Source organism: Salvelinus alpinus, chromosome 37 (genome assembly GCF_045679555.1).
Source record: "Salvelinus alpinus chromosome 37, SLU_Salpinus.1, whole genome shotgun sequence".
Classification (NCBI taxonomy): Eukaryota; Metazoa; Chordata; class Actinopteri; order Salmoniformes; family Salmonidae; genus Salvelinus; species Salvelinus alpinus.
Window position 1 is genome coordinate 4,523,174 of NC_092122.1, and position 26,838 is coordinate 4,550,011.

Here is a 26,838-nt window from a genome sequence, read left to right on the forward strand (position 1 = left end):
GAGTCTTGGTGGATTCAAACTTCTTCCATTTAAAAATGATGGAGGCCACTGTGTTCTTGGTGACCTTCAATGCTGCAGAAATGTTTTGGTACCGTTCCCCAGATCGGTGCCTCGACACAATCCTGTCTCAGAGCTCGACGGACAATTCCTTCCACCTCAGGCTTGCTTTTTGCTCTAACATGCACTGTCAACTGTGCGACCTTATATAGACAGGTATGTCCAATCATTTGAATGTACCACAGGTGGACTCCAATCAAGTTGTAGAAACAGCTCAAGGATGATCAATGGAAACAGGATGCGCCTGAGCTCAATTTCGAGTCTCATGGCAGAGGGTCTGAATACTTATGTAGATATGGTATTTCTGTTTAATACATTTGCAAAATTTCTAAAAACCTGTTTTTGCTTTGTTATTATGGGGTATTGTGTGTAAATTGCACTGTGTACCAGTGCTGGAAAAAGTACTCATTTGTTATACTTGAGTAAAAGTCAAGATATCTTAATTGAAAATTGCTCAAGTGAAAGTCACCCGGTAAAATACTACTTCAGTAAAAGTATTTCATTTTAAATATACTTAATCAAAAGTAAAAGTATAAATCATTGCAAATTCCTTATATTAAGCAAACCAGACAGCACAATTTTCTTGTTTTATTTTTTTACGGATAGCCAGGGGTACACTCCAACTCTCAGATATAATTTACAAATTAAGCATTTGTGTTTAGTGAGTCCATCAGATCAGAAACCGTTGGGATGTTCTCTTGATAAGTGTGTAAATTGGGATATTTTCCTGTCAGGGATAATGTATGCAGTAAAAAGTACATTATTTCCTTCAGGAATGTAGTGAAGTAAAAGTAAAAGTTGTCAAATATACATAGTAAAGTTAAGTACACATACTGAAAAAAACGACTTTTGTACTTCTTTTCTGTACTGTTCGGGACAGGGGGGCAGCATTTTCACTTTGGACAAATTGCGTGCCCAAACGGAATTTCCTCCTACTCTGTCCCAGAAGGTAATACATGCATATTATTATTACTATTACTATTATTACTGTATAGAAGACACTCTGAAGTTTCTAAAACTGTTTGAATTATGTCTGTAAGTAAAACAGAACTCATATGGCAGACAAAAACCTGAGAAGAAATATAAACAGGAAGTGAGAACTCAATTTTCAAAACAGTGCCAAATGATACCCTTTTTAGTTATGGATGTGAAAACACTTCCTAGGGCTTCCACTAGATGTCACCGTCTTTAGATTTTGGTTATATGATTCTACTATAAAGGAGGGGCTCATAGGAGCTATTTTACTGAGTGGTCTTCAGAAATTTTCAGTCTCATTGTGCGCGGTTACGAGAGAGTATGCTCTCGTTCCAATGCTCTTTCTTCAGACAATGAAATTCTCCGGTTGGATCCTTATTGATGATTAATGTTAAAAACATCCTAAATATAGATTGCATACATCATTTGACTTGTTTCTACGACCTGTAATGGAACCTTTTGAGTTTTTGTCTGGAGGGATTGCTTGTGCATCATGAAAATGGATTACTGGGCTGAACATGCTAACAACAAGTGGCTAAATGATGGGCTTTATGGAACAAATCAGTCATTTATTGTCGAACTGGGAATCCTGGGAGTGCCTTCTGATGAAGTTATTCGAAGGTAAGTGAATATTTATAGTGTTTTTGTAGCTTCTGTTGACGCCAAAATGGCGGCTATTTCTTTGGCTGGATTGTGCTCTGAGCGCCGTTCTCAGATTTTTCTTTTTCCGTAATTTAAAAAAAAAAATCTGACACAGCGGTTGCATAGAGGATAAGTTTATCTTTAATTCTGTGAATAACACTTGCATCTTTTATCAATGTTTATTATGAGTATTTCTGCAAAATCACCGGATGTTTTGGAATCAAAACATTACTGCACGTAACGCGCCAATGTAAACTGAGATTTGTTTTAATATATATATGCACATTATCGAACAAAACACACAATACATGTATAACATGATGTCCTATGACTGTCATCTGATGAAGATAATCGAAGGTTAGTAATTCATTTTAACTATATTTCTGCTTTTTCTAACTCCTATTGTTGGCTGAAAAAATGTCTGTGTGTGTTTGTGACTTGGCTCTGACCTAACATAATCATATGTTGTGCTTTCACTGTAAATAATTTTTTTAATCGGACACCATGGGTAGATTAACAAGATGTTTATTTTTCATTTGCTGTATTGGACTTGTTAATGTGTGAAAGTTAAATATTTCTAAAAATATTTTTTGAATTTCGTGCGCTGCCTTTTCAGTGGAATGTTGTGGGTGTTCCGCTAGCAGAACCCCGGGGCTAGAAAGGTTAAAGTATTTTTACACCACTGCTGTGTACCTTGTTTGGTGTACCTTGTTGTCTGACAGAAGAAAGAAGGGAAGGTTGGGTTACTAGAAGGAAGGAACCTATAAATAAGTCTAGGTAATTGGTTATATTCTGTTCATAAACCTAGCTAGGTCAGCTGTTTAGTTGTTTTGTTACATTACAGGATGAATAACAACATTGAAACCATCTCTGGGGAATCTCTGGGCTTCCTCATGTGATGTTCATGTTGATGATGATTGATGTGAAGAAGAAGGTCATCTGCACAACTCTTAATGACAGAGGCTAATGCAGTATCCTGTAATGATTACAGCTTACTGGAATGAATAATGTGCTCAACAATGCTTGAATATTTTGTATTATTCAGAAACAAACATCTCTTGGCACTACTTCTGCATAGTACAATGTACCGGTGAACACAGCGATGTAGAAATAGTTCCGGATTTGAATGTAATTTTTACATTTGTAGAGATAATGCATCTGACATTTCAATGCCACAGCAACGTCAACTGTCTTTTTTGGGCGGAAAAGTTGGAGCGGTTGTCGTGCAATATTCTAATCAAGTGAGAGACTGTCATTTCTTCAAACAATCATCTTTCTTTACTATTGATTAATTATTGCAATAATGAAACCATCGACCGCACACTCCGAAGTGCTTAAAATCATACATAGTATACAGCAGGCCTGAGCAACTCCAGTCCTCGGGGGACTGATTGGTGTCACACTTTTGCCCCAGCACCAGCTAACACACCTGACTCCAATAATCAACTACTCATGCTCTTCAGTTTAGAATGCAATTAGTTTAAATCAGCTGTGTTTGCTAGGGATGGTGGAAAAGTGACACTTTTCCAGGCCCACGGGGGCTGGAATTGCCCAGGCCTGGTATACACGGTCTTTACATAGCAAACTTCAAAATGCTTATTTATGGCTGTCTCCATCTCTCCCATGTAGATTGCGGCACTATAAACCACCATGGGTTCATCCTGTCATTTATCTGCAGGGGGTGTGTTATTTTACTCCTCCAGGCTAAGTTATCTAGATGCAAGGATTAGAACAAACAATGAGATGTTTGTTCAATTCCTTCACGCTCTCTCTATCTCGAGTCACACACACACACAGACACACACACATACACACACCTTATCTATGAATGTCAAGCCGGAGACATAGGTCTTATCACTAATCATAGAAGGGAATGTGTCTAAAGTGTTTAATCACCAAGGCATCACTTAAAACCTCTTAGCACTAGCGGTCAGAATTTTAAAAATGTTAAATGTTAAACATGTATTGTAAATATTTATCAGCACAGCATTATGACAGCATTTTCTAAACTGCCGAGGGGGTTCTTGCTATTATTTTGTAGGTATCCTATACCATTATCTTCTGTAGAATGCATTTATTAAACCCCTCTTGTACAGTATATTCAAATCTAGATGTGCAGTACTTGAACCAGGATGGCTTCAAATTTACAGGAAGTAGTCAGGGGTGCGTCTAGTCACATGAGGCTCTCCGCGTCGAGGAGCCGGGTCGAACTGTAGGAAAGAATATTTGAGTGTATCATCCAGCTCCATGATGGCTGCCTGGTTGCCACAGCGATAGCAGTAATTTGGTGCACTGAAAATGGTAAACGGAAATTTTCTCTGGCCCAGATCGTAGAATATGCATATAATTTACAGATTAGGATAGAAAACACTCCAAAGTTTCCAAAACTGTCAAAATATTGTCTGTGAGAAAAATAATTTATATTTATTCTGCAAGCGAAATCCTGAGAAAAATGAACCCGGAAGTGATATATAAAAAAAAAACGTTGTTTCCTTTCCCCTCTAACCTCCATTTAAAGGGGTATCAACCAGATTCTTTTTCCAATGGCTTCCTCAGGCTGTGACCAGGCTTTAGACATAGTTTCAGGCTTTTATTTTGAAAAATGAGCGAGATGTTTCAAAAGAGGTCAGGTGTCCTCCGAATATTTCCTGCGCGCGAGAGAGGGTCTCCCCATTTTCCATTTGTCTCTTAATGAATAGGTTATGCTCCGGTTGAAATATTATCGATTATGTTTGTTAAAGACAACCTGAGGTTTGATTATAAAAAACATTTTAAATGTTTCTACGACCATTTCGGATACTTTTTGGGATTTGTCGAACGGAACACGGCTTTAGATTTTTCATCATAACGCGCAACCCAAATGGCGTTTTTTTGTGATAAAAGTAATATTTATCGAACAAAAATAACATTTGTTGTGTAACTGGGAGTCTCGTGAGTGGGAACACCCGAAGATTATAAAAGGTAAGCGATTAATTTGATTGCTTTTCTTACTTTCATGACTAAGCTAGCCAAGCTAATATAAGGCTAAACTGTTATAGCATTGAAAGCTACACTCACAAAAGCTTGGATTTCTTTCGCTGTAAAATATATTTTCAAAATCTGACACGATAGGTGGATTAACAGCAAGCTAAGATGTGTTTTGGTATATTTCACTTGTGATTGCATGATTATAAATATTTTTTGTAATATTTTTTAATCTGATACGTTTGGAAATTTCCGTCTTCCTTTCAGGACCGGAATGAGGCTGTAGTTTTTTTCATCATAACGCGCACCCCAAATGGCGTTTTTTTGTGATAAAAGTAATATTTATCGAACAAAAAGAAGAGTTGTTGTGTAACTGGGAGTCTCGTGAGTGGAAATGTCCGAAGATTATCTAAGGTAAGCGATTAATTTTATTGCTTTTCACACTTTCGTGACCATGCTAATTTGGGGCTAGCTGTAGCATTGAAAGCTACACTCACAAAAGCTTGGATTTCTTTCGCTGTAAAATATATTTTCAAAATCTGACACCATAGGTGGATTAACAACAAGCTAAGCTGTGTTTTGGTATATTTAACTTGTGATTGCATGATTATAAATATTTTTAGGAATATTTTTGAATTTGGCGCCCTGCAATTCAGCAGTTGTTTAGGAAAGTGAACCCTTATTCGGTATCCGTAGATCAGAGAAGTTAATCAGTTGCCAGCCCAAGCTTCAAAAGACTTCTCTCAGTTCACTCAGAATGAAGAGAGAGAGAGTTCTAAGAAACCTATTCTATTGCCTGAAAACAACCATTCGGTACAAAAACAGTATCATAACATAATCTTGTAATTTGTTTTACCCCTTTTCTCTCCAATTTCGTGGTATCCAATTGGTAGTTACAGTCTTGTCCCATCGCTGAAACTCCCGTACGGACTCGGGAGAGGCGAAGGTCGAGAGCCGTGTGTCCTCGAAACACAACCCAGCCAAGTCACACTGCCCACTTAACCCGGAAGCCAGCCGCACCAATGTGTCAGAGGAAACACCGTGCACCTGGCGACCTTGTCAGCGTGCATGTGCCCGGCCCACCACAGGAGTCGCTAGAGCGCAATGGGACAAGGACATCCCAGCCGGCCAAAGCCTCCCCTAACACGGACAACGCAGGGCTTATTGTGCGCCGCCACGTGGGTCTCCAGCTGCGACCGAGCCTGGACTCAAACCAGGATCTCTAGTGGCACAGCTAACACTGCGATGCAGTGCCTTAGATCACTGCGCGACTCGGGAGGCTATAATCTTGTAATTTTGCTACCATACGGTCCTGCATCGAATGAATCAATAATCTCATCCCTTTACTCCAGCAGCCAGTCAGGCCCATTTCCAACCAGAGAGAAGAGAGAAATTCAGTACATTTACCTCGTAACAAGCAGATGCTGAATGACTGTGAGCAGCACACTTAAAGGCCTGAAGGACATACAGGAGAACAGACAGACCATAGACCATATTACCTCTGAATAGGAAAGAGTGGAATGAGCTCATATTGCAACAATGCAAAGGCATGAAAACATAACGAATGAGACTAGGAATAATGATGTGTACTTAACCTGATTGTGGAGACATGGATAAATGAAGACAATAAGTGATTTCATATTGGTGTGCTGTCTAGCAGTGAAATAAGATTTCTAGAAGATGTTTTACCTATGGCCTCCTACTGTGAGCTATGTCAATGTTTCGGTGCTTTCAAGCACGCTTCTTTCAAGTGACTTAATACACGGTTACAAAAGCATGATATACAGCTAAGTCATGCTCAAATACAGTCTGGATACCAGACGTCGTGACGTGATTATCATTAATGTGATGACTGCTAATCATCGAATAATTACCTACTACGTTTAATTATTACTCGATTAAATTAATCATGTAACAATTCTGTCTCAGCCACCAGTATTTATGCTGCAATAGTTTGCGTCGGGGGGCTAAGGTCAGTCTGTTATATCTGGAGTATTTCTCCTGTCTTATCCGGTGTCCTGTGTGAATTTAAATATGCTCTCTCTAATTCTCTTTTTTTCCTCTTCCTTTCTTTCTTTCTCTCTTTCTCACTCTCGGAGGACCTGAGCCCTAGGACCATGCCTCAGGACTACCTGGCCTGATGACTCCTTGCTGTCCCCAGTCCACCTGGTCGTGCTGCTGCTCCAGTTTCAACTGCCTGCGGCTATGGAACCCTGACCTGTTCACCGGACGTGCTACCTGTCCCAGACCTGCTGTTTTCAATTTTCTCGAGACAGCAGGAGCGGTAGAGATACTCTGAATTATCGACTATGAAAAGCCAACTGACATTTACTCCTGAGGTGCTGTCCTGTTGCACCCTGCTGGTCATCTATGAACATTTGAACATCTTGGCCATGTTCTGTTATAATCTCATCCCGGCACAGCCCGAACAGGACTGGCCACCCCTCATAGCCTGGTTCCTCTCTAGGTTTCTTTCTAGGTTCTAGACTTTCTAGGGAGTTTTTCCTAGCCACCGTGCTCTACATCTGCATTGCTTGCTGTTTGAGGTTTTAGGCTGAGTTTCTGTACAGCACTTTGTGACATCAGCTGATGTAAGAAGGGCTTTATAAATACATTTGACTGATTGACAATTAACTCATTAGGAATTTGGGGCACCACGGGAAAAGTTAATTTAATGAGTTACCATTTCCCGAATTATCTCAAGAATATATCGATATCATACCAGTCATTAATTAATAATTTCCTCATATCAGTTTCATTCTGAATGTCATTGACTTCATAAATCTGCACGAACCCCAACCTAAGTGATGAATTAGCAATTCACAAATTGGCTTAATTATTTATTTACTAACTAAATAATCACACAGAAACACACACACACACGGTATAGGTTATTGATTACTAACATAATGCAAAGAAAACAGTCCCTAGTGGACTAACCCGATATGACGGCTTGTTACACAATGGAAAGGAGGTGGGGAAAGATAAAAATGTAGATGGAGACAAAGAGTGGACTTATCGTACATACATTTGGAAACTAGGCTCACCGTAAATATGAATATTTAGTACCTTAATAACCGCTCATTCGGATTAGTAATGCAACATATATTTACGTGTAGATGTCTTTCTCTGTCGTCTCTCTGTTGAAACAACTTGATCTGTCTATGGGGAGTAGTTCGATGTAAGTCTCTGGTTGTCCACCAGAGGTCACATTGTCCATCTTAGTTGTAGGCTTCTTTTGTTCTGGAGTGTTCTTAGAATGCTGAGGGGGGGGGGGGTCTGGCGATCTGTCAGCCCTGTGCCGAGCTGATCTGGCACATTTGATCCCCACTAAGGAGAGAGAGAGTCTTGGCACCACTCACGCACATCATTTTGCCTGAGGAAGTCCCTAAAAATTGTCAAAGACTCCAGCCACCCTAGTCATAGACTGTTCTCTCTGCTACCGCACGGCAAACGTTACCGGAGCGCCAAGTCTAGGTCCAAGAGGCTTCTAAACAGCTTCAACCCCCAAGCCATAAGACTCCTGAACATCTAATCAAATGGCTACCCAGACTATTTGCGTTGCCCCTTCCCTCCCCCTCTTTTACACCGCTGATACTCTCTGTTGTTATCATCTATGCATAGTCTCTTTAATAACTCTACCTACATGTACATATTACCTCAACTAACCGGTTCCCCTTCACACATTGACTCTGTACCGGTACACCCCTGTATATAGTCTCGCTATTGTTATTTTACTGCTGCTCTTTAATTACTTGTTACTTTTATTTCTTACTCTGTATTTTTTTTAAACTGCATTGTTGGTTAGGGGCTCGTAAGTAAGCATTTCACTAAGGTCTACTACACCTGTTGTATTCGGCGCATGTGACTAATAACATTTGATTTGATTTGTATTAGGAAAACATTTTCTGACGGGCCCAAATTGCCCACTCTGTACAGATGAGGCACAGCCTGCACGATAACAGCCAGTCACCTGCAGGAACGAACACCATGAACCATGCCTATATAGGTTTTTTGGGTGGCACTATATAAGAGGACTGAAGGGACCACCCTGGCGGAGCTGGTAGCAGACTTTTACTTTGTACGTGTGTTTGTTGTAACCTTTCCAGTTAACTGATACAAAATAGTGACTCATTTATTATTGACTCAATGTGTTCCTGGTGTTGAATTTCCACCACAACGTGTTGAGGAAAGGGGGCCTGAAGTGAAAGCTTTGTGTCCAGCTAAACTCCCCGGTGAGAGAAAGAGAACTGACAGCTTTTTACTGCAGCACAGGACAATTATTCCTACATCTGTCCGGACTTCTAGGTTCCCAAACCCAATATTTGCAGCCAACACTAACATTTATACAGCGAGGGTCTGTATTTGCTCAATGTCTGTAAACCATGCCATATTAATGTCTGGAATTGAGTCTGGAATTGGACCGGATGGCTAGGCTATTTCATGATTTTGTCTCTATGTATCCTTCTCTTCCTCCTCTCTCTACCCATCCTATCCTCTCAAACCACAACTGAGAGACAAGCAATTATGTAGAGGCGATTGGGCCCCAATTGAACCCATTGACTCTGCTTTCCAAACTGAGTGACTCTTTTAATCTCTGGGGTAAACTTCCCATTTCAATGTTCAGGTAGATATACCAGAATGTTGCTGAGCTGCACAGGGGTTTTGACAAATCGCAATTCATTTCAATTGATACGTGATCAGCACATGTATACAACTTTCTACATATTCACTTTATTATTCCAGCATAATCCGAGATAAGGCATCACATTGGTTCAAATCAGGACAACAAAGATATAGCGAGACAAAAGGCTTGGCTTTCATTTATATGTAGAATAATACAATTTGACCTTTTTAGCATAAACATCACAGTGTATCAGAAAGGCAGCATCACAGAGAGAGAGAGAGAGAGAGCAAGACAAGCACCAAATGAAGCAGAAAGGTCGGCCAACATGGGTCACCATGGCCATCGAAACCAATGAGGGCACAGTGAACGGTTTATGATGCAATGATAGGCTACAAGTGGTGAGTCATTGTTTTTACAGTGGATTCGACGCCAAAACAACTGCAGCAAACTGGCGCCAGGCAGGGAGCTGTGTACTGTATATCCCTGCAGCTATATAGATCCTGTCAGGCTGACCAATTGTCAACACTTCCTCCTCCTCCTCACACTGACGCAGCACATTTACTAAATTCATGTTTAAAAAAACGAATCAATGAATTAACCACATTTTGTTGTGATCCACCTAATAGAACAGAATGTGGTGCTGAAATAAGGTAATAAGGCTTTCATCTCATAATTGTAAATAGTCAATAGAAACCAACACCAAACGCAAGGCAAGACACTGGCCAAGACTCTTGAAAATTGTCCCAAAATCTTTGGCTAGACATTTTAAATGATAGACCCTGTACACGATCAGTTTCCAAAGTGGAAATAAACATGACAAACAATCACAAATATCTTCCCAGAAAAAACACATACGGAATAATGATATATAATGATATATTACATCTACAAAGTAACACAAGGCACATAGGGTGGATGTCAGTAAACCATAGATTCACAGAATATTGTGGAGATTGTCTACTTGTACCATTAGATACAAGACCCATACTAGCATGGCGATAAGACTGATTGCGGTGATGGATATAGCTTTACCATAGAAAGCAGGCCTATTGTGGTGACCACTTTACCACATGTACTATTGGTGATTGTCTACACATGACTTAACATAGATACTGATGATTGTCAACACATTTACATTTGAGTCATTTAGCAGACGCTCTTATCCAGAGCGACTTACAGGAGCAATTGGGGTTAAGTGCCTTGCTCAAGGGCACATTGACAGATGGTTCAAATCCCCGAGCTGACTAGGTGAACAAACAACCTTTCAGTTACTGGCCCAACACACTTAACCACTAGGCTACCTGCTGAAACTCCATTGTGATCTCCTTGCCTGGCTACCCATCCACATTGCTCCGGCCAACTGACGTTTCTTCTCCACGATGAGTCTGGATTTGTCTCCCTCCCCGACGATTTCTAGAATGCGAACACAATCTGACCAATCTGATTGGTCCCAGAAACCGATGGGTTGGGCCAGAGCCTGCCTACCTGATGACGTTATCAACTTGGATTCTCTGATTGGATTGTCTGTAACGAATCTAACCAATCACTGATGAATTTGTTTTGAAGTCACACAAACAACTTCTAGGATGGCAGTTTCAGACTGACTGTATGTAGCGATTGATAGAGCAGAGGAATTCAATTCAGGGTGAGTGGTCAGGCAAGTGATCTCCCAGGCAGACATACAGCTCAGTCAGTCTATGAGTGGACCAGTTTGATGCCCTGTCCCGTGTCCAGTATATTGGGAGGGAACCAGCCCAGTTTGAGTCGCCTAAAGCACCTCAGACACACTCCACACATCCAGAGGAGGTTGAGCCCACAGCACCAGTTGGATAGGTGCACCAGAGGATAGGTAGCCTGGGGGAAGTGGGTCTTCCAGTGCTTGGCCACGTCGCTCCCAGTGGGAAGATGGAGCGCGTAGTCGCTCCAGTGTTTCGACACGCCGTAGGCCGCCGCCACCATCCTGCCCTTCTCCGACCACTGGGTGGCGCTGTCCGGGTTGCAGTTGAACTCCACCCACTCCGAGGTGAAGTCCCCAAGGCGGGGGGCGACCCCGCCTTCGATGTCGCCGGCGGGGGCGAGCTTGGCCCCTTGCACGGCCACGTAGACTCCCTCCATCCTGCGGACCTCCTTTACCCAGGGCATGGAGTTCTCTGTGTCCAGGACCAGGATGAGACGGGAGGTGAAGCCGCTGTTCTTCTCCTTCCACCACTCCAGCAGCTGCTCCAGACGCAGAGAGTCTCCTCCTGGTAGAGAGAGAGAAACAAACATTTGAATAACCCCAACCCTAGTCTTAGGCTGGGACAAACAAGGAACCATTTGCGAAAAGCTGATATGATTAATATCATAACATGCACAATGTAAACAAAAAGGAACGTGAATAGTCAAGTAATTTGTCAAATCATCTCTATTGTTATTCTGAATACCATCTACAACTACACACCTGTATGGCCTATCCCTAGTCTAAGGCACCTAAATCCTGAGTTACAGGGACTGCTGTCTGTTTGGGCACCCTTCCTCTGTGGCAGAAACGTGAGCGGCGTACAAGTGTGTATATGTGTGCGTGAGCGGCCTGCGTGATTGAGTGAGAGTGCCAGAGACACCCCCCATCCGGCTCTTCCCAGACCGTTCTGTAAAGCGCCAACGCCAGCCAGGGCCCGGGTTGTTTTTCCCTCGGCCTCCACTGCTCAAACACTGACACGGGGGTATGACAAGCAGTATCCTTCATGAGGATTAATACGGCAGTGCGCTCCATGGCAGGAAGATTAAGAGGTGCCCGTAGATGGAGCCAAGATATGATATTTCTTTACAGTTCGGGAGCTGCTCAGGAAGGGACTGGTGAAGAGGAGCAATACACTGTGTGGTCGTGACAAACTGATGCTTAAAAGTACAATTTGGGTTTCAGGGGAGCACCGGGGTGGTATACTGTGGCCACGTTGATGTTTTCACACATATTACTAGAAGACTTAGTTGGTCCGTAGTTGGATCTGTATCTTTAGGAAGACAATACATACTAGTTTTTTTAAACTGACTCTGAATGTTAGGGGTTTAGTAGCTAGTTTGATAAAGGTTTTAAAAGTTACTCTAATCATAGCTTACAATGTACAGTATGATTCAAATATATTCCTTCCTTAATCCATTAAAGAATAATTGGGTAATAATACTAATTAACTACACTCATTACAGCCGACTTGCCTGACGAGCCACGATGACGGTCTGCGTGTATTTGAGAAGGTCAAGGTGGGTGGTGAGTAAATAAGGACATTAAAGACAAAAGGTAAAAGGAGTCTGGGTCCATGGAGAAAATGAAAAGTTACGAGTGGGAGTACATTAATGGTCAAGTCATGTTTAATTGTCACCGAGCTTGTCTTCATTGCAGCACCACAGAGTGATAAAGCGTGGGAGCGTGTTGGCAGCCACTGAAGAGAAACTTCAGTTATCACACTGGGGAAATGTTGGACTCTTCATTTCTACATTTCTTCAGAAGTGTCGCCATGGATTAATGAAAAGTACAGGCACAAATGTGACCAATTATTGGTCACATACACGTGTTTAGCAGATGTTATTGCGGGTGTGGCCAAATGCTTGTGTTTCTAGCTACAACAGTGCGGTAATATCTAACGTAGTAATAAAGGTGTTAGATATAACACACTGCATCTGGAAGACGACAAAATATTGTGTACTTTTCTCAGAAACAAATGGAAAACTATAAATTGTTTGTCAAAACAAAAATATAGCACTCTACCCTCATCGTCATGTTTTATTCAAACATATAACCTTCATTTGATCCTGTCTTTTTCATGTTTAATCATGTTTTAATCTAGTCTGGAAATAAATAGGTGCAGAATAAACATTGATAGAAGATGAGAGACGGAGGCAAGAAGCTTGTGCGTTGAGGAGAGGCAGCCAGCCAGCCAGCCAGCCAGCCAACCAGCCAGCCAGCCAGCCAGCCAGCCAGCCAGCCAGCCAGCCAGCCTCTGTAAGCTATGGTGACCCTCACCTGCCAGTGCCCAGGCCCCGGTGCGCTGCGTATGCCCGCTGTAGAACACCACGTATGTATCATGGCGGGGCCCGTCGGTCGTGCGAAGCTCCAGGAAGGCCTTGAGCTTGGCCTGCAGGGCCTCCAAAGTCACCCCGCTGGTGGAGTAGTCACAGCCAAACGTCTCAATCATGTGGTGGGAGAAGAGGCGCTGCACACTGTTCAACATGCCCGTGGAGAGCACGTTCAGCTCCTGCACCTGGACCGGAGGTAGGAGGGTGGGCTGGCCATCTGGCCTGTGGAGGGAAGGATGAGAGGATGGGTGGAGGACATGAGGGAATGAGAATGAATATGAGGAGAGAATGGCAAGTGGAGACGGAGAGCAGAATTGAAAAGAGGAAGATGAGAATGTAGAGTAAGAAAATGAATAGAGGTGAAGACACTGGCAGTACAGTAGAGATGGAATGTGTGTGTCTGTGTGTCTAAAATTAGTGAGAATAAAGATGGAGAGGAGTCCTGACCTAACGGCACCATTCGGAGGTCAAGGCAGAGAAAGCTGTTTGATCCGACACGTCTCTTTCTCTCCATCCCACAGCACCAGGCATGAGGCCAGGAGTCAAGGCTGCCCCAGTCTCTGCCCCACTCACTCTGTATCTGTCTGTCCCTGTGTCTGGCATTACAACTTCCTCCATTCACTCATATAGACATCTGCATAACTCAAAACATGTCATCTTAAAGCTGAGTTATTATGATCTTGAGAGAGACCTTGGGCTGGAGAGAGTTATGTTTAAATAATGACTAGAATTTGTCTGAGTAGTTGTATTGAGATGACTGGGGGGGCAGTGGATGACATGGCTGTTGGAGGCTGACGTGACAGATGTGTAACTAACCTGGCCTGGGTCTTATCTACACAAAGATGGAAACATATTAGTCTCTCGCTATCCCCTTCCCTCTGTCCTCCCTCTCTAAAAGTCTCTCTCTCTCTCTCCCCCGCACCGTCTCTCACTTTGTCCCTGTCAGACTTTCTTTCCTTTGCTCTCTGTCCCTCGTCATTCCCTTCTCCTCCTCCTCTTTCTCATCTTCCCAAGGGGCCCTCATCGTTGTAAAAACATGATCTGAACCCATCAAACAGTAGATAATACACTGCTATATTCTCAACATGCTCTCTGGTCTCCCGCTGGGGCCTACAACCGCAGCCCTGGAATACAGAGCAGATGTATGGGCCTGCATCCGAATCACCACCACAGACAGACTAAGTGCTAACCGCCCCAGCACAGAGATAGAGTCAGAGTCTGAAATGGCACCCTATTCCCTACATAGTGCACTACTTTTGACTAAAGCCCTATGGGTCCTAATCAAAGGGATAAGGGTGCCATGTCGGACAGAGTGGTCCTGCCTGGTCGTAAACACATCTTCCACCCACAGCCACTTAGTATGCCAGGGAGAGAGCAGCCTCAAGGGGGAAACATTAGGGTCATGTTTATGCATGGCTATTGGGATATTTTTTCCACTTGGTTTGTCCAGTGAGGGAATTGAAATTATGGTCTGTCCCGCTGGATGTTGTAAAGTTACGGTATTTTTTTTAACTTTGGTGCAGGGAAGATTGATGATTGTGGAGATGAAGAAAGTGAATGTGGGTCTGTGTGTGTGAGGTCTGTGTACGTGTGTATACTGAATTGTGTGTGCGTCAGGGTTTCCGTTAGGAAAATGTGGCGCCTGACTTTTGATCGGCAGCATTTTAATTTAACAGACATTTGAGAAATTTACCGGACCCATATGCATTGAGCGCATAAGCTGATTAGGGCGTCCACCCACTGACAAAAATCACATTTCGATGATTTATCTTCACAGAACATGCAACTCGAGGATGCAACAGCATGCGCCCTTCTTAACGAATTCCAATGTGCACTTTGAAGATGTAAGAATAACGGCCACATTTACTTTTCATCAGCCAACAAGACGAGTAACAAAGAACAAAATCACTAGCCTATGTCCATGTAATATCCCGCATAGTAGAAAAGTTGACCTATTCTTATGGTCAGCTTGTCGTTCTGTGCAAGAAAGAAATAGCCTGTTCCAAACAGACTCTGAGACAGTTATGGGATGATAGATCTCAAACTAGTAGCCTAGATAAAAATTTAAAAAAATAAAAATCTTTAAAAAGCAATGAGGCTGATGCAAACAGATCAGAACGTTTAGATTGAAAATGTTGATAAACTATTATTTCTTCACATTATAAGTTTAGCAATGCGCACAAGGCAGTAAGCTACGCAAAGATGTTTGTTCCATAATGCAATTAGTGGAAAAACACCGTTGTCAAAAGCAAACTGCAAACGGTTTCATGTGACAGAGATAAAAATATTTGTTTGAAATTTAGAAAGAGGGGAGATCTAAAGATGCAACAACTAGCATGGGTTGCTAATATGAATAGAGGCATGTTTGAATACCCATACTAACATTCTGTATACTACATACTTAATGAGTATATACACTACATAATATATACTATGAGTTCATTTTAGAATAATGTAAACAAATGCTATCATTTCAGTTGAGCGTACTACACTGTCTACCGTAAATTGATGCTGTAGCTATGCAACCTCTTGCTAGTTTGTTATCATAACAAATGACTAGCTAGACATTTTACAATTTCAGGTGTGTTCGTAAATTCTATCTGGGCATTGTCAGATTGCCCGTTTGTAAATTCAGAGCGTTTCGCTCTCGGAGCGCACACTGGACACTCTGGCCGAGGAGTAGGGTTGATCCGAGCAGCTAACTAGCTAATGTTGGCTAGCAACTTCCAGACACAAATGAAAGAACACCTCACTCTGACCATTTTACTCGCCCTAGCAGAGCTGGTAAGACTGTTTTCATGTTATCCAGAGCGTTGGTGACTAACTGTGCTGCTGGCAACAATTGAATTACGCTTTTTTTTGCCGACGTTTACTGCCACCGGCCATATTCAACGGGTGTTGAGCGTTCGTAAATTTACATTTATCAGTTATTCCGCACTCTGGCACACTAACGAGAGTGCTCTGAAATCGGAGTAGATAGCCAGAATTAACAATGTCCATTGAAACGCACAACGACTATACCACTTAGCTAAGAATTGTGTGAACAATCAAGTCAATAAACGTCTGGTAGTTAGTTAGATAGTTAATATACTGCCTGGCGAGTTCAATGTATTAGTAGCCAACTAACGTTAGGTAATACTGGTACATTCTGCTGTAATGCTATGTGGTTCGTAAGGATAGCATAGCTAACAAATTGTCAGCCAACGTAAGTTATTTGAAAAGTCAGGACTTTACTACATTGCTCAACATTTTCTTAACATTTGTGATAATTAGTTAAATGAATTTGTATCCGCTCTCGTCGGACTTCGGCTGCATATTTTCCGCCATTTTCTTCAAATCTGAAAATGTTGTGAAGCTACGCCCATTTTCTGAAGTATTGCATTATGGGCCCTGAAAGCACGGAAATAGTGTACACTGCTTGGTTACTTCGTATTTTGGCACGACATCTGGGAACTTTTTGCATACTAACTATAACCAATAAGCATACTAGATACTCAATTCACGTCACAAATAGTATGGTTAGTGTGAGTATTGAAAGAAAGTTGATTTGAAAACCAATAGAACATGAGAGAAATATGCTACTGGTTTCAATGGTTTATAGAAGTCTTAAGAGAAGAATTGTTTCTATGGTCGGATTTTACTTTGAAGCAAGGTAAGTCATGCCTCATAACATGAATTAAAACGTTCAGGTTTCAAACCGTTAAATATGTGTTTTCAAAACGCATACTGCTTCCAGCTCATCGCAAAGTGGTGTGTAACATGCTGAAGCCTGCCTATACCGTTGCCTATATGCACTTGAATGGAGAATGGGAAGCGCGTTTTAATTACCAGTTGAGAAATAAAAATAGTAGCTCTTCTTAAAATCGGGGCCATCAAAACAGTTAACACGCGATTGTATTTAGAATTGTTACGCAATGATTGGGCTTATAAATGCGAGTTTCACTCCAGCAGCAACAAATCAGCTGTTTGAGGAGCTGTAGCAGCAGCTCTCATGCTGTGTGACAGATTTTCCACTCATGCTGTGCGCGTGTGATAAACCTAATGACTAACGAAAATACACATAGAATTCCACAAAATTATTCAAATGATCTTATAAACCGACAAGCATGACCGGTCAAATGTATTTGCCAAAAGCTGGCTATTAGCGGCTAACGGAGACCCTGGTGTGTGTGTGTGTGAGTTCTGTGTACATGTGTCTACGTAGTCTGTGTGTATGTATATATATATATACAGTTGAAAGTTTACACACACTTTAGCCAAATACATTTAAACTCAGTTTTTCACAATTCCTGACATTTAATCCGAATAAAAATTCCCTGTCTTAGGTCAGTTAGGATCACCACTTTATTTTAAGAATGTGAAATGTCAGAATAATAGTAGAGAGAATGATTTATTTCAGCTTTTATTTCTTTCATCACATTCCCAGTGGGTCAGAAGTTTACATACACTCAATTAGTATTTGGTAGCATTGCCTTTGAATTGCTTAACTTGGGTCAAATGTTTTGGGTAGCCTTCCACAAGCTTCCCACAATAAGTTGGATGAATTTTGGCCCATTCCTCCTGACAGAGCTGGTGTAACTGAGTCAGGTTTGTAGGCCTCCTTGCTCGCACAAGCTTTTTCAGATCTGCCCACAAATTTTCTATAGGATTGAGGTCTGGGCTTTGTGATGGCTACTCCAATACCTTGACTTTGTTGTCCTCAAGCCATTTTGCCACAACTTTGGAAGTATGCTTGGGATCATTGTCCATTTGGAAGACCAAGCTTTAACTTCCTGACTGATGTCTTGAGATGTTGCTTCAATATATCCACATAATTTTCCTTCCTCATGAAGTCATCTATTTTGTGAAGTGCACCAGTCCCTCCTGCAGCAAACCACCCCCACAGCATGATGCTGCCACCCCCGTGCATCACGGATGGGATGGTGTTCTTCGGCTTGCAAGCTTCCCCCTTTTTCCTCTAAACATAACGATGGTCATTATGACCAAACAGTTCTATTTTTGTTTCATCAGACCAGAGGACATTTCTCCAAAAAGTACAATCTTTGTCCCCATGTGCAGTTGCAAACCATAGTCTGGCTTTTTTATGGCGGTTTAGGAGCAGTGGCTTCTACCTTGCTGAGCGGCTTTTCAGCTTATGTCGACGCGTCTCCTTCCTGAGCGGTATGATGGCTGCGTGGTCCCATGGTGTTTATAGTTGCGTACTATTGTTTGTACAGATGAACGTGGTACCTTCAGGAGTTTGGAAATTGCTCAAGACTTGTGGAGGTCTACAATTTTTTCTCTGACGTCTTGGCTGATTTCTTTTGATTTTCCCATGACGTCAAGCAAAGAGGCACTGAGTTTGAAGGTAGGCCTTGAAAAACATCCACAGGTACACCTCCAATTTACTCAAATTATGTCAATTAGCCTATCAGAAGCTTCTAAAGCCATGACATCATTTTCTGGAATTTTCCAAGCTGTTTAAAGGCACAATCAACTTAGTGAATGTAAACTTCTGACCCACTGGAATTGTGATACAGTGAAGTAGAAGTGAAATAGTCTGTAAACAATTGTTGGAAAAATGACTTGTGTCATGCACGAAGTAGATGTCTTAACCGACTTGCCAAAACTATAGTTTGTTAACAAGAAATGTGTGGAGTGGTTGAAAAACGAGTTTTAATGACTCCAACCTAAGTGTATGTAAACTTCCGACTTCAACTGTGTATACGGGTTCGTGCCGTGGGGGAGATCTTTGTGGGCTATACTCGGCCTTGTCTCAGGGTAGAAAGTTGGTGGTTTGAAGATATCCCTCTAGTGGTGTGGGGGCTGTGCTTCGGCAAAGTAGGTTATATCCTGCCTAGTTGGCCCTGTCCGGGGGTATCGTCGGACGGGGCCACAGTGTCTCCCGACCCCTTCTGTCTCAGCCTCCAGTATTTATGCTGCAATAGTTTGTGTCAGGGGGCTAGGATCAGTCTGTTATATCTGGAGTATTTCTCATGTCTTAAACGGTGTCCTGTGTGAATTTAAGTATGCTCCCTCTAATTCTCTTTCTCTCGGAGGACCTGAGCCCTAGGACCATGCCTCAGGACTACCTGGTCTGATGACTCCTTGCTGTCCCCAGTCCACCTGGTTGTGCTGCCGCTCCAGTTTCAACTGTTCGGCCTGCGGCTATGGAACCCTGACCTGTTCACCGGACATGCTACCTAGTCCCGCACCTGCTGTCTCTAACTCTGAATGATCGGCTATGAAAAGCTAACTGACATTTACTCCTGAGGTGCTGACCTGTTGCACCCTCTACAACCACTGTGATTATTATTATTATTAATATTTGACCCTGCTGGTCATCTATGGACGTTTGAAGATCTTGGCCATGTACTGTTATAATCTCCACCCGGCACTGCCAGAAGAGGACTGGCCACCCCTCATAGCCTGGTTCCTCTCTAGGTTTCTTCCTAGGTTCCTGCCTTTCTAGGGAGTTTTTAATAGCCACCGTGCTTCTACATCTGCATCGCTTGCTGTTTGGGGTTTTCTGTATAGCACTATGTGACATCAGCTGATGTAAAAAGGGCTTTATAAATAAATTTGATTGATTGATTGTGTGTACGGTTATATACCTGCTGTAGCTGGTAGGGACGACCACAGCGTAGCCCACAGATGTGCCCCCCAGGCAGCTGCCCAGCTCATGGAAGAGCCCGTGGACCAGAGACTCCAGAGGGAGGACCACCAGGAACACACTCATGAACACACCATTGGAGGGCTACAACACAAGAGAGCATTTCATTTGTGATTTTTTTTCAATGTATTGAAGCACAAGATAATTTTGCTATTTAGATACACACATTAAAACACCCATGAAACACAATCAAGTGAAGCTGTGGGAATGAGTAAGAATGAAGCCTTTTCAAAGATAGTCTAAGTGAATTCAAGGCCACAAGCTATAGGTCTACCCAATGGACTCTTTTATACAAATTCACCAAGCTGTTAAAATTCAGTAAATACAAAACTAAATAATTTTATGATGTTGCCATGACGATTTCCACATAGCCTTGCGATTCCTCAATTACACTTGTTACATTCACATTTGCAATTAAAATCCTTATTAAAACTCATATTTTTCCTCAATCCGACTTGTCCAATTAGCGAGGCACCGGCAAGGTTACCACATCAGAACTCCCTACTTCATTATTAGCGAGTCAGTTTTGGATGGAGGCGGCAGACTTCTTGTTAAATTCAGCGACGACTGCCCAAGGCCTCACAGCTGGTCCATCATCATCTCCTCAGTCCTCATTTGACAAAGCAACACTGAAGCTCTTATGCAATCCCAGCATTCAACCCCTTTAAACGTAGAGCAAGGCTATAGGCCTAGATTATAGAAACAATTCAAGGCTATAGCTAGGCCTATATGTTTGGTAACATGGACACTGAATTGTATATTTGACTTTAAATGTTTAAGAGTGTGTGGGTGGGTTGAATAAGTATTCTTGCTTAAAGACATGCTCCAGTACTTTGGCGACTAAGATTATTATATATTTTTTTTTAAACCTCCCGCTTTGGGCTGGATGTATCAATGTGCTATGAAATACCAAGTTTGAAAGTGACTGCTTCTTGAAGCTGTGCCGTGCCATTTTCCTCACATTTCCCCCCACATGGGCCAGCAATTAGAGTTCTAGCCAATAAGATTCAGCCCCTCGCATTTGAGTGACAGCTAGCAAGGCACCTGCCCATCGTTATCCAGCGGTTGCAGTGTGGGCCCAACGGCTCAGTGATGTAGTACGCAATTTTTGTGTACCGCTTTTGGCTCGTGAGTAATATTTTCAAAACTACCGGCTAAAAAGTATACAAAGTTACAGGAGAATCTCTTTAAGGGTAGTTCCATTTCATTTCATTTCATTTCATTTCAGCAAGCCATGACAACACCCACCATCTCTGATAGTTCTGAAATAGTTTCTGTAGTTAGAAACAGATAAGATAAGCATTCCTGAAACATTATTTTGTTGAAAACACTATTTGAACTCTGAGAAACTAAGCTAATTGATTACACCCAAATTGTCCATTTCAAATCATAGGATTCATATAATATTCATTAAGTATAATACCCAACATCCGATTTGGACAAAACCACTTCTTAAAATGACTAAGACGTGAGGAATCCAAATAAAGAGTCAAAAGCCACCCATGTACCCCACTCAAAACAAGCCCACCCCAACTATACAGTATCAGTTGTCTATGTTTGGCAAGTATTATGAAGCTGCGGCTTGGAGTATTGTTTATTCATCCTATGTTATGTATTGTGAATTTGGTGATGTTTTTTTTGTTTCCTGTTCAGAGAAATTAGCCATTGAAGTCGCTTGCATTTCCCCCCATAAATGAGTGTGAAAGTACCAGGTTTTGCCCACTAGATGCTGCTCATCATGCTCGTACTGCCACAGCCTTTTATAAATTTTTCAAGTCTCTTGTGCTTACTAAAAGGTAGTCTTTATCCCAATATCAAATAATTTGAGTAACAATTGATTGTGATTGTTTTAACTTAAAATGGTCAAAGATAACCAAAAATAGATTCTTAGCAAAGAGCAATTTCGCAAGCAAGAAATTTGCTAGGATTGTCTAGGAGTGGTCTGAGTGGGGAGGGGGAAACTGAGACCTAGCTGAGAGATTTGGAACTGTATCTTATTGGTCTTATAAAACACAGAAAAATCACATTTTTGACTGCACAGGGCCTTTAAAATGGACCCATTGCAACTTTAGGTAGAAAACCAACAGCTGTTGCTCATGATTAAAATAAATGGTGGGGTCATAGCTTAAAGGTATACAGTGAGATTGACAATTCGTTTTTCTACCTACCCAGGCTATGTCTATGCGTGCAGTATGAAGGAAATTACACACAGTTTTCCCCCCGCGAACCAATGATGACGCAACTCGCCTAGCGTTAGCGCAATAACTGGAAGTCTACAGGTACAGTAGCATAAGCTCGCTGGAGATTTTATATGACGTGGCAAATAGTTGGACATGCCTCAGCGTAGCCTGTTATGCTAATAGCAGATTACAAGGTAAAGCTAAATTAGGGCTAAATAACTTATGGCTCTTTATGTAAGGAGATAGGCATATTAAAGAGCTAATTCACTTGGTCACGGTTGAGAGCAGAAGCAGCTCTCCTCTCCGGCTTGGGACTGTCTTGTGAATGCATGCCAGGCCTCTAGCAAGCGTCAGTCTCTGGGGTTTATGACGTGAAGCTTGATGTTTCAATGTTGATGATGCTACCTTGCTTTGTTATTAGGCTATGCAGCTATCATGGTCAGGTCTGTCTCGAATAAGATCATTCAAAATCTAATCAATGATTCAAATCTTCTCAATGTTTGCAAAACCAAAAGAAATGAAAAGCTCAGATCAATCACTCAATCCATTGATCAATCAACTAACGGATTTATCAATCCATCTTCTCATTCATCAGTTTAACATATATTACCCTGCCAGTTCACCATGTAGCAATATGTAGCATCTTACCTGCCAGGACACAGCTGCCAGAATGGCTGTGGACGCCAGGCTGAAGAAGACCAGGCGTTCAGAGATCAGGCAGAAGTGTCTCATCCCCCGCGAGGCCATGACCCGGTCCAGGCTTCGTGACTCTGACTGCTGGACCGAGCGTGCCTTCTGACAGTCACTCAGCTTGGTGTGGAAGCCCCACAGTGTGATCAGCAGCACCACGTGGCAGACTGTCCAGAACAGGCCAAACACACAGAATCCAGGGATCACCAGGTACCACAGTTCTAGACGGCTCATCTTTAGAGCGGATAGGACGAAGAAGGCCATCTCCACAAGTCCCAGGGGGAGCAGGGAGAGTCGACACCAGACACGTCCCCAGGAAAGCAGGGGCAGCCAGCGCTCGGTGGCCGCTAGGCTGCTGAAGTAGACGTCCAAGAGGGGTTCACAAATCAGACGGCCCAGGTAGCAGCCCAGGGCGAAGGGGTTGGTGGTTATCCCCACGGCCTTGAAAAACAGCAGGGAGGTGACCAGGGTGAAGCAGGCCAAGTTGGGCAGGGCTAGGAGGGACTTGACACGCAGGCCCACGATCAGAGCCCCCAGCGCCACCACTAGGGCAATGAAGGCCATAGATTTGTGCCACAGCATGGTGGTGCTGGCAATGCCAAAGCCCAGGAGTTCTAGGAGCTCCTCGGACGAGAGCAGGGTGGGTTTATAGTGAACGCAGCCCATTATCCTACCTGTTAAGGCCCACACTGTCCTCAAAGCCACACTAGCCAGCAGCAGGTAGTTAGTAGCATGCTCCTTCACATTCTCCTCCAGCGAGGGACTATTGAGGAAGCACAGGAGGCCCAGAAGGAAGCTAAACCACAGGTGGAAGAGGCTGAGACTGGCCCCCTCCATGGAGAAGTAGTAGTAAAGGATGCTGGCGATGCCCAGGACAAAGAGACCCAGGATGAAGATAACAAGGATCATGGGCTCGTCAGTCTGCTCCCAGCGCACGTACAGGCCCAGGCATACCGCCACCATCAGGTTGAAACTGGACAGGTAACCCAGGCAACGCACCAACGAACACATGTCCACCTTCCCACCGGGCGCAGGCCCGCTCTCCTCCTCTGGCTCCAGGCGTGACATGGCTGCGTAGAGACAGTGGCTGAGGCTGTAACAGCTCCTCCTGAACATTCAACTGGGGGGACTCATGAGTCAATGATCAGGTATGTCACTGAAAGTAGCAAGCTTGTGTAGGTTTTGTAACAGACTGGGGCACTTGAATTTAGGCAACATTATGGATGAGATCGATGAAATAGGCTATTCAGCCACTGTGAAAGGAGAACATATTTTGGGAATGTGAATTATTTTTACATTAATTATCATCAACAACAATCATCCTAATGTAGCTGTCATATGTTTGCTGGATGACAAGCAAGTAAACAAACCGTTTTAATTATCACAGCAATAAACATTGACACTCACCAGTTGCTATTGACAGAAGATTAAAGAATCAGCAAGCGCTAGCTACGTGCTTCTGTCAATAGCACACGAATGGCTAGCACATAGCACAGCAATAATGGCTAGTAACTAGCTAGTTAGTTACGCTGCGTCGTAAGTAAGTGATGACATCTCACGCAATTCCAGAGGTATCACAGTAAAACTCCTTCAAATCATCAAATGTATTCACAAATAACTATCGATGACAAAACGAAAGATGAATCTTGAGTTGCTTACGCTTGTCTAAAAACTTTTTTCGTTTTTAGTTCAGAATGTTTCCGGACTCCAAACTACGGCAAAGATAATGGGACAAAAATAGTTGGGATTTTGCGTTTGCAGGGAAATCGAATGTGGTTTCACAGCAGATTGTCCCTCTCAATAAATTATTATTCCATTAGAGGTGACATCAAGGAAATATCATTATTTATCAATCAATCAAGATAATTGAAAAAATGTCATTTTAACATTCATTGATCAGAAAAGACAACCACCTCTAGCATATAATCATTGCATCCACATCCATTGTGTGTCCTCTATGGTCTGTGAAGATATCACAGTGATGGTGGCATAGTGGTGCCAAGGGGCACATCTCAAATGACACCCGACTCAAATATGAACTTTTCCACACACTGTAATGTAGCTCTAGTAAAATAGTACACTATATGGGAATAGCCAAAGAGAGATTACACTGGTTAATTATGATACTTTCTGGGAAATTATTATGTGGAGTAGTGTGACTTTATCTCAACAGGGGCACTGTGGAGGCAGGGGTCTATTCGTCTTCTATTTTTCTCTCTGTGTTGTTGGGAAGGGCCCGTAAGTAAGCATTTCACTGTTGTTTACGAAGCATGTGTAAAATGTTATTTGATTCAGGTTTTTTTTCTGACTGACTGACTACTGTAGGGAAAATAATGCACATACAGATACAGCGGGAGCCCTCCCTCCCTCCCTCCCTCCCTCCCTCCCTCCCTCCCTCCCTCCCACACATCACTGTGAAGCCCACAGAGCCAAGAAACGTCTGAGCTGGAGACTGGAGACACAATACATAACACAGCCGTGGCCCTCATCGAGAATCATATCAACCTACTGTAATTGGAGGGATTTAGGGCCCTGAGTTTTTCCCCACCGTTTCATATGATGACATGAGAAGGCAAACTCTAGACCGTAGTTATGAGCACCATGAGTATCAGGACCACGCAAATGTTCTGTATAGGTTACATTACATACATTTGGTCAAGGTGAATGATGCATTTGGTCTTGAGGATTGCAATGTAAATACCATAAATAAAATTGAAAAATTCAAATTCTATGGTACCCATATCTGTAACCACCAAGCCCAACAGCAGGCTTTTTGCAACGAAAATCTCAGCGTTGGGCTTTGAAGACCAAGATAATAGTATAGTGATAGTGAGGAGAAGCCTTTTTAAAGGTTTATTTAGAATTTTCTGCTGATACAACATGATAAATGTAAGGATGGGATGAACATCAAGGAGGCTAATTTACTATCCCGAGGCTATGAAGCATCCAAAAAGTATCTGTGTGTGTACATGTGTGTACATGTGTGTTTGTACTAGATTGACATTCAACACACACAGCTTATAATTAAATAAATACACAGATAAGGTGATATCTCACCTTACCTCTCACCTAAGTATTGGTAGGGCAAAGTGAGATTCTGCAGAGATAAGTGTGTGTGTGTTTGTGTGTTCGTGTTGGTGCGTGTGGGTGCTGTACCTGAGGTACTGTAAAAGTGAAATGTTAATATCAAAGTGAGTGTGTTTCTCTCTGCTGAGCTGACTGGGGAAGACTAAGGCAGAGTGTCGCGTGGTGAACCGGAGGGCCTGAAGGGTACGGAAGTCACACCCGTTTACACTCCGGGGAAATCGACTGATGATAGGAAGAAAGAACACCTGTGAGTGTTTCAGAGTGTATTAAGAGGTCACTTTTTTATAAATACACCCAATTAGTCCACTTCAACCTCGCTCTTGTTTCCTCAATGAAATATCGAGGTCGTCGTGTATTAAATAGGCCACATATTTCCTGCAAGACCACGATAACTGTGACAATAGAATTCAAGTGATCATTTTTTCAATTAGTCCAGAGTTGCTTCATCCATAATTGAACAGGGTGTCCCGCTCTTAATGCTTGGTTAGAACGTAACACTATTCTTGGTAGGCAGCACAGAAAAGCAGCTCAGCAGCACCTGCCCCACCACAGCAGCAGTTCCCTGGTGTGCTGTTTCCACGAGGCAGAGAAGACTAGATCCCCCGTGATTACTTCTTCTCCGAAACCCAATCAGAGCTCATGAATGGTGTCGATGTTTTCATTGCTTCCTGTAGGTCACAGGACTCAATGAATGAACTCCCACGTAAAGCGAGAGAGAGAGAGAGAGAAGGAAGAGTAGAGTGGGAGGGAGAGAGTGGTGAAGGAGACTGAGGACGGAGAGAGAGAGAGTGAAGGAGAAAGAGAGAAAGAACTAGAATATACAGTGGGGAGAACAAGTATTTGATACACTGACGATTTTGCAGGTTTTCCTACTTACAAAGCATGTAGAGGTCTGTAATTTTTATCATAGGTAC

The 26,838-nt window shown here is 42.6% G+C and overlaps 1 protein-coding gene across 3 annotated transcripts; it reads right to left on the reverse strand.

Annotated features, from left to right (window-relative positions):
• Nucleotides 1-9,350: 9,350 nt before the first annotated feature.
• LOC139566114 (transmembrane protein 168-A-like) lies at nt 9,351-24,590 on the reverse strand. 3 transcript variants are annotated; one of them, XM_071387043.1, is made up of 5 exons: nt 24,497-24,590; nt 22,796-24,090; nt 19,909-20,051; nt 13,263-13,537; nt 9,351-11,508 (listed from the first exon to the last, which is right to left on the reverse strand). In XM_071387043.1, exons 2-5 carry the CDS (start codon nt 23,951-23,953, stop codon nt 10,961-10,963), a joined length of 2,124 nt encoding a protein of 707 aa, XP_071243144.1. In that variant the 5' UTR covers nt 23,954-24,090; nt 24,497-24,590; the 3' UTR covers nt 9,351-10,960. The 3 variants fall into 3 exon arrangements, with proteins under 3 accessions (XP_071243144.1, XP_071243143.1, XP_071243145.1); XM_071387042.1 differs by having other exon boundaries at nt 24,245-24,560; XM_071387044.1 differs by having other exon boundaries at nt 24,450-24,553.
• Between the last annotated feature and the right edge of the window lie 2,248 nt (nt 24,591-26,838).

Bases quoted from the DNA above. Each gene is read 5' to 3' on its own strand.
- LOC139566114 (XM_071387043.1), bottom strand. From the start codon at position 23,953: ATGTTCAGGAGGAGCTGTTACAGCCTCAGCCACTGTCTCTACGCAGCC. The intron at 13,538-19,908 runs GTATATAACCGT...TTCCCTCCACAG, and splicing joins GTCCCTACCAGCTACAGCAG to GCCAGATGGCCAGCCCACCC. The intron at 11,509-13,262 runs GTGAGGGTCACC...TCTCTCTACCAG, and splicing joins CGGGGCCTGGGCACTGGCAG to GAGGAGACTCTCTGCGTCTG.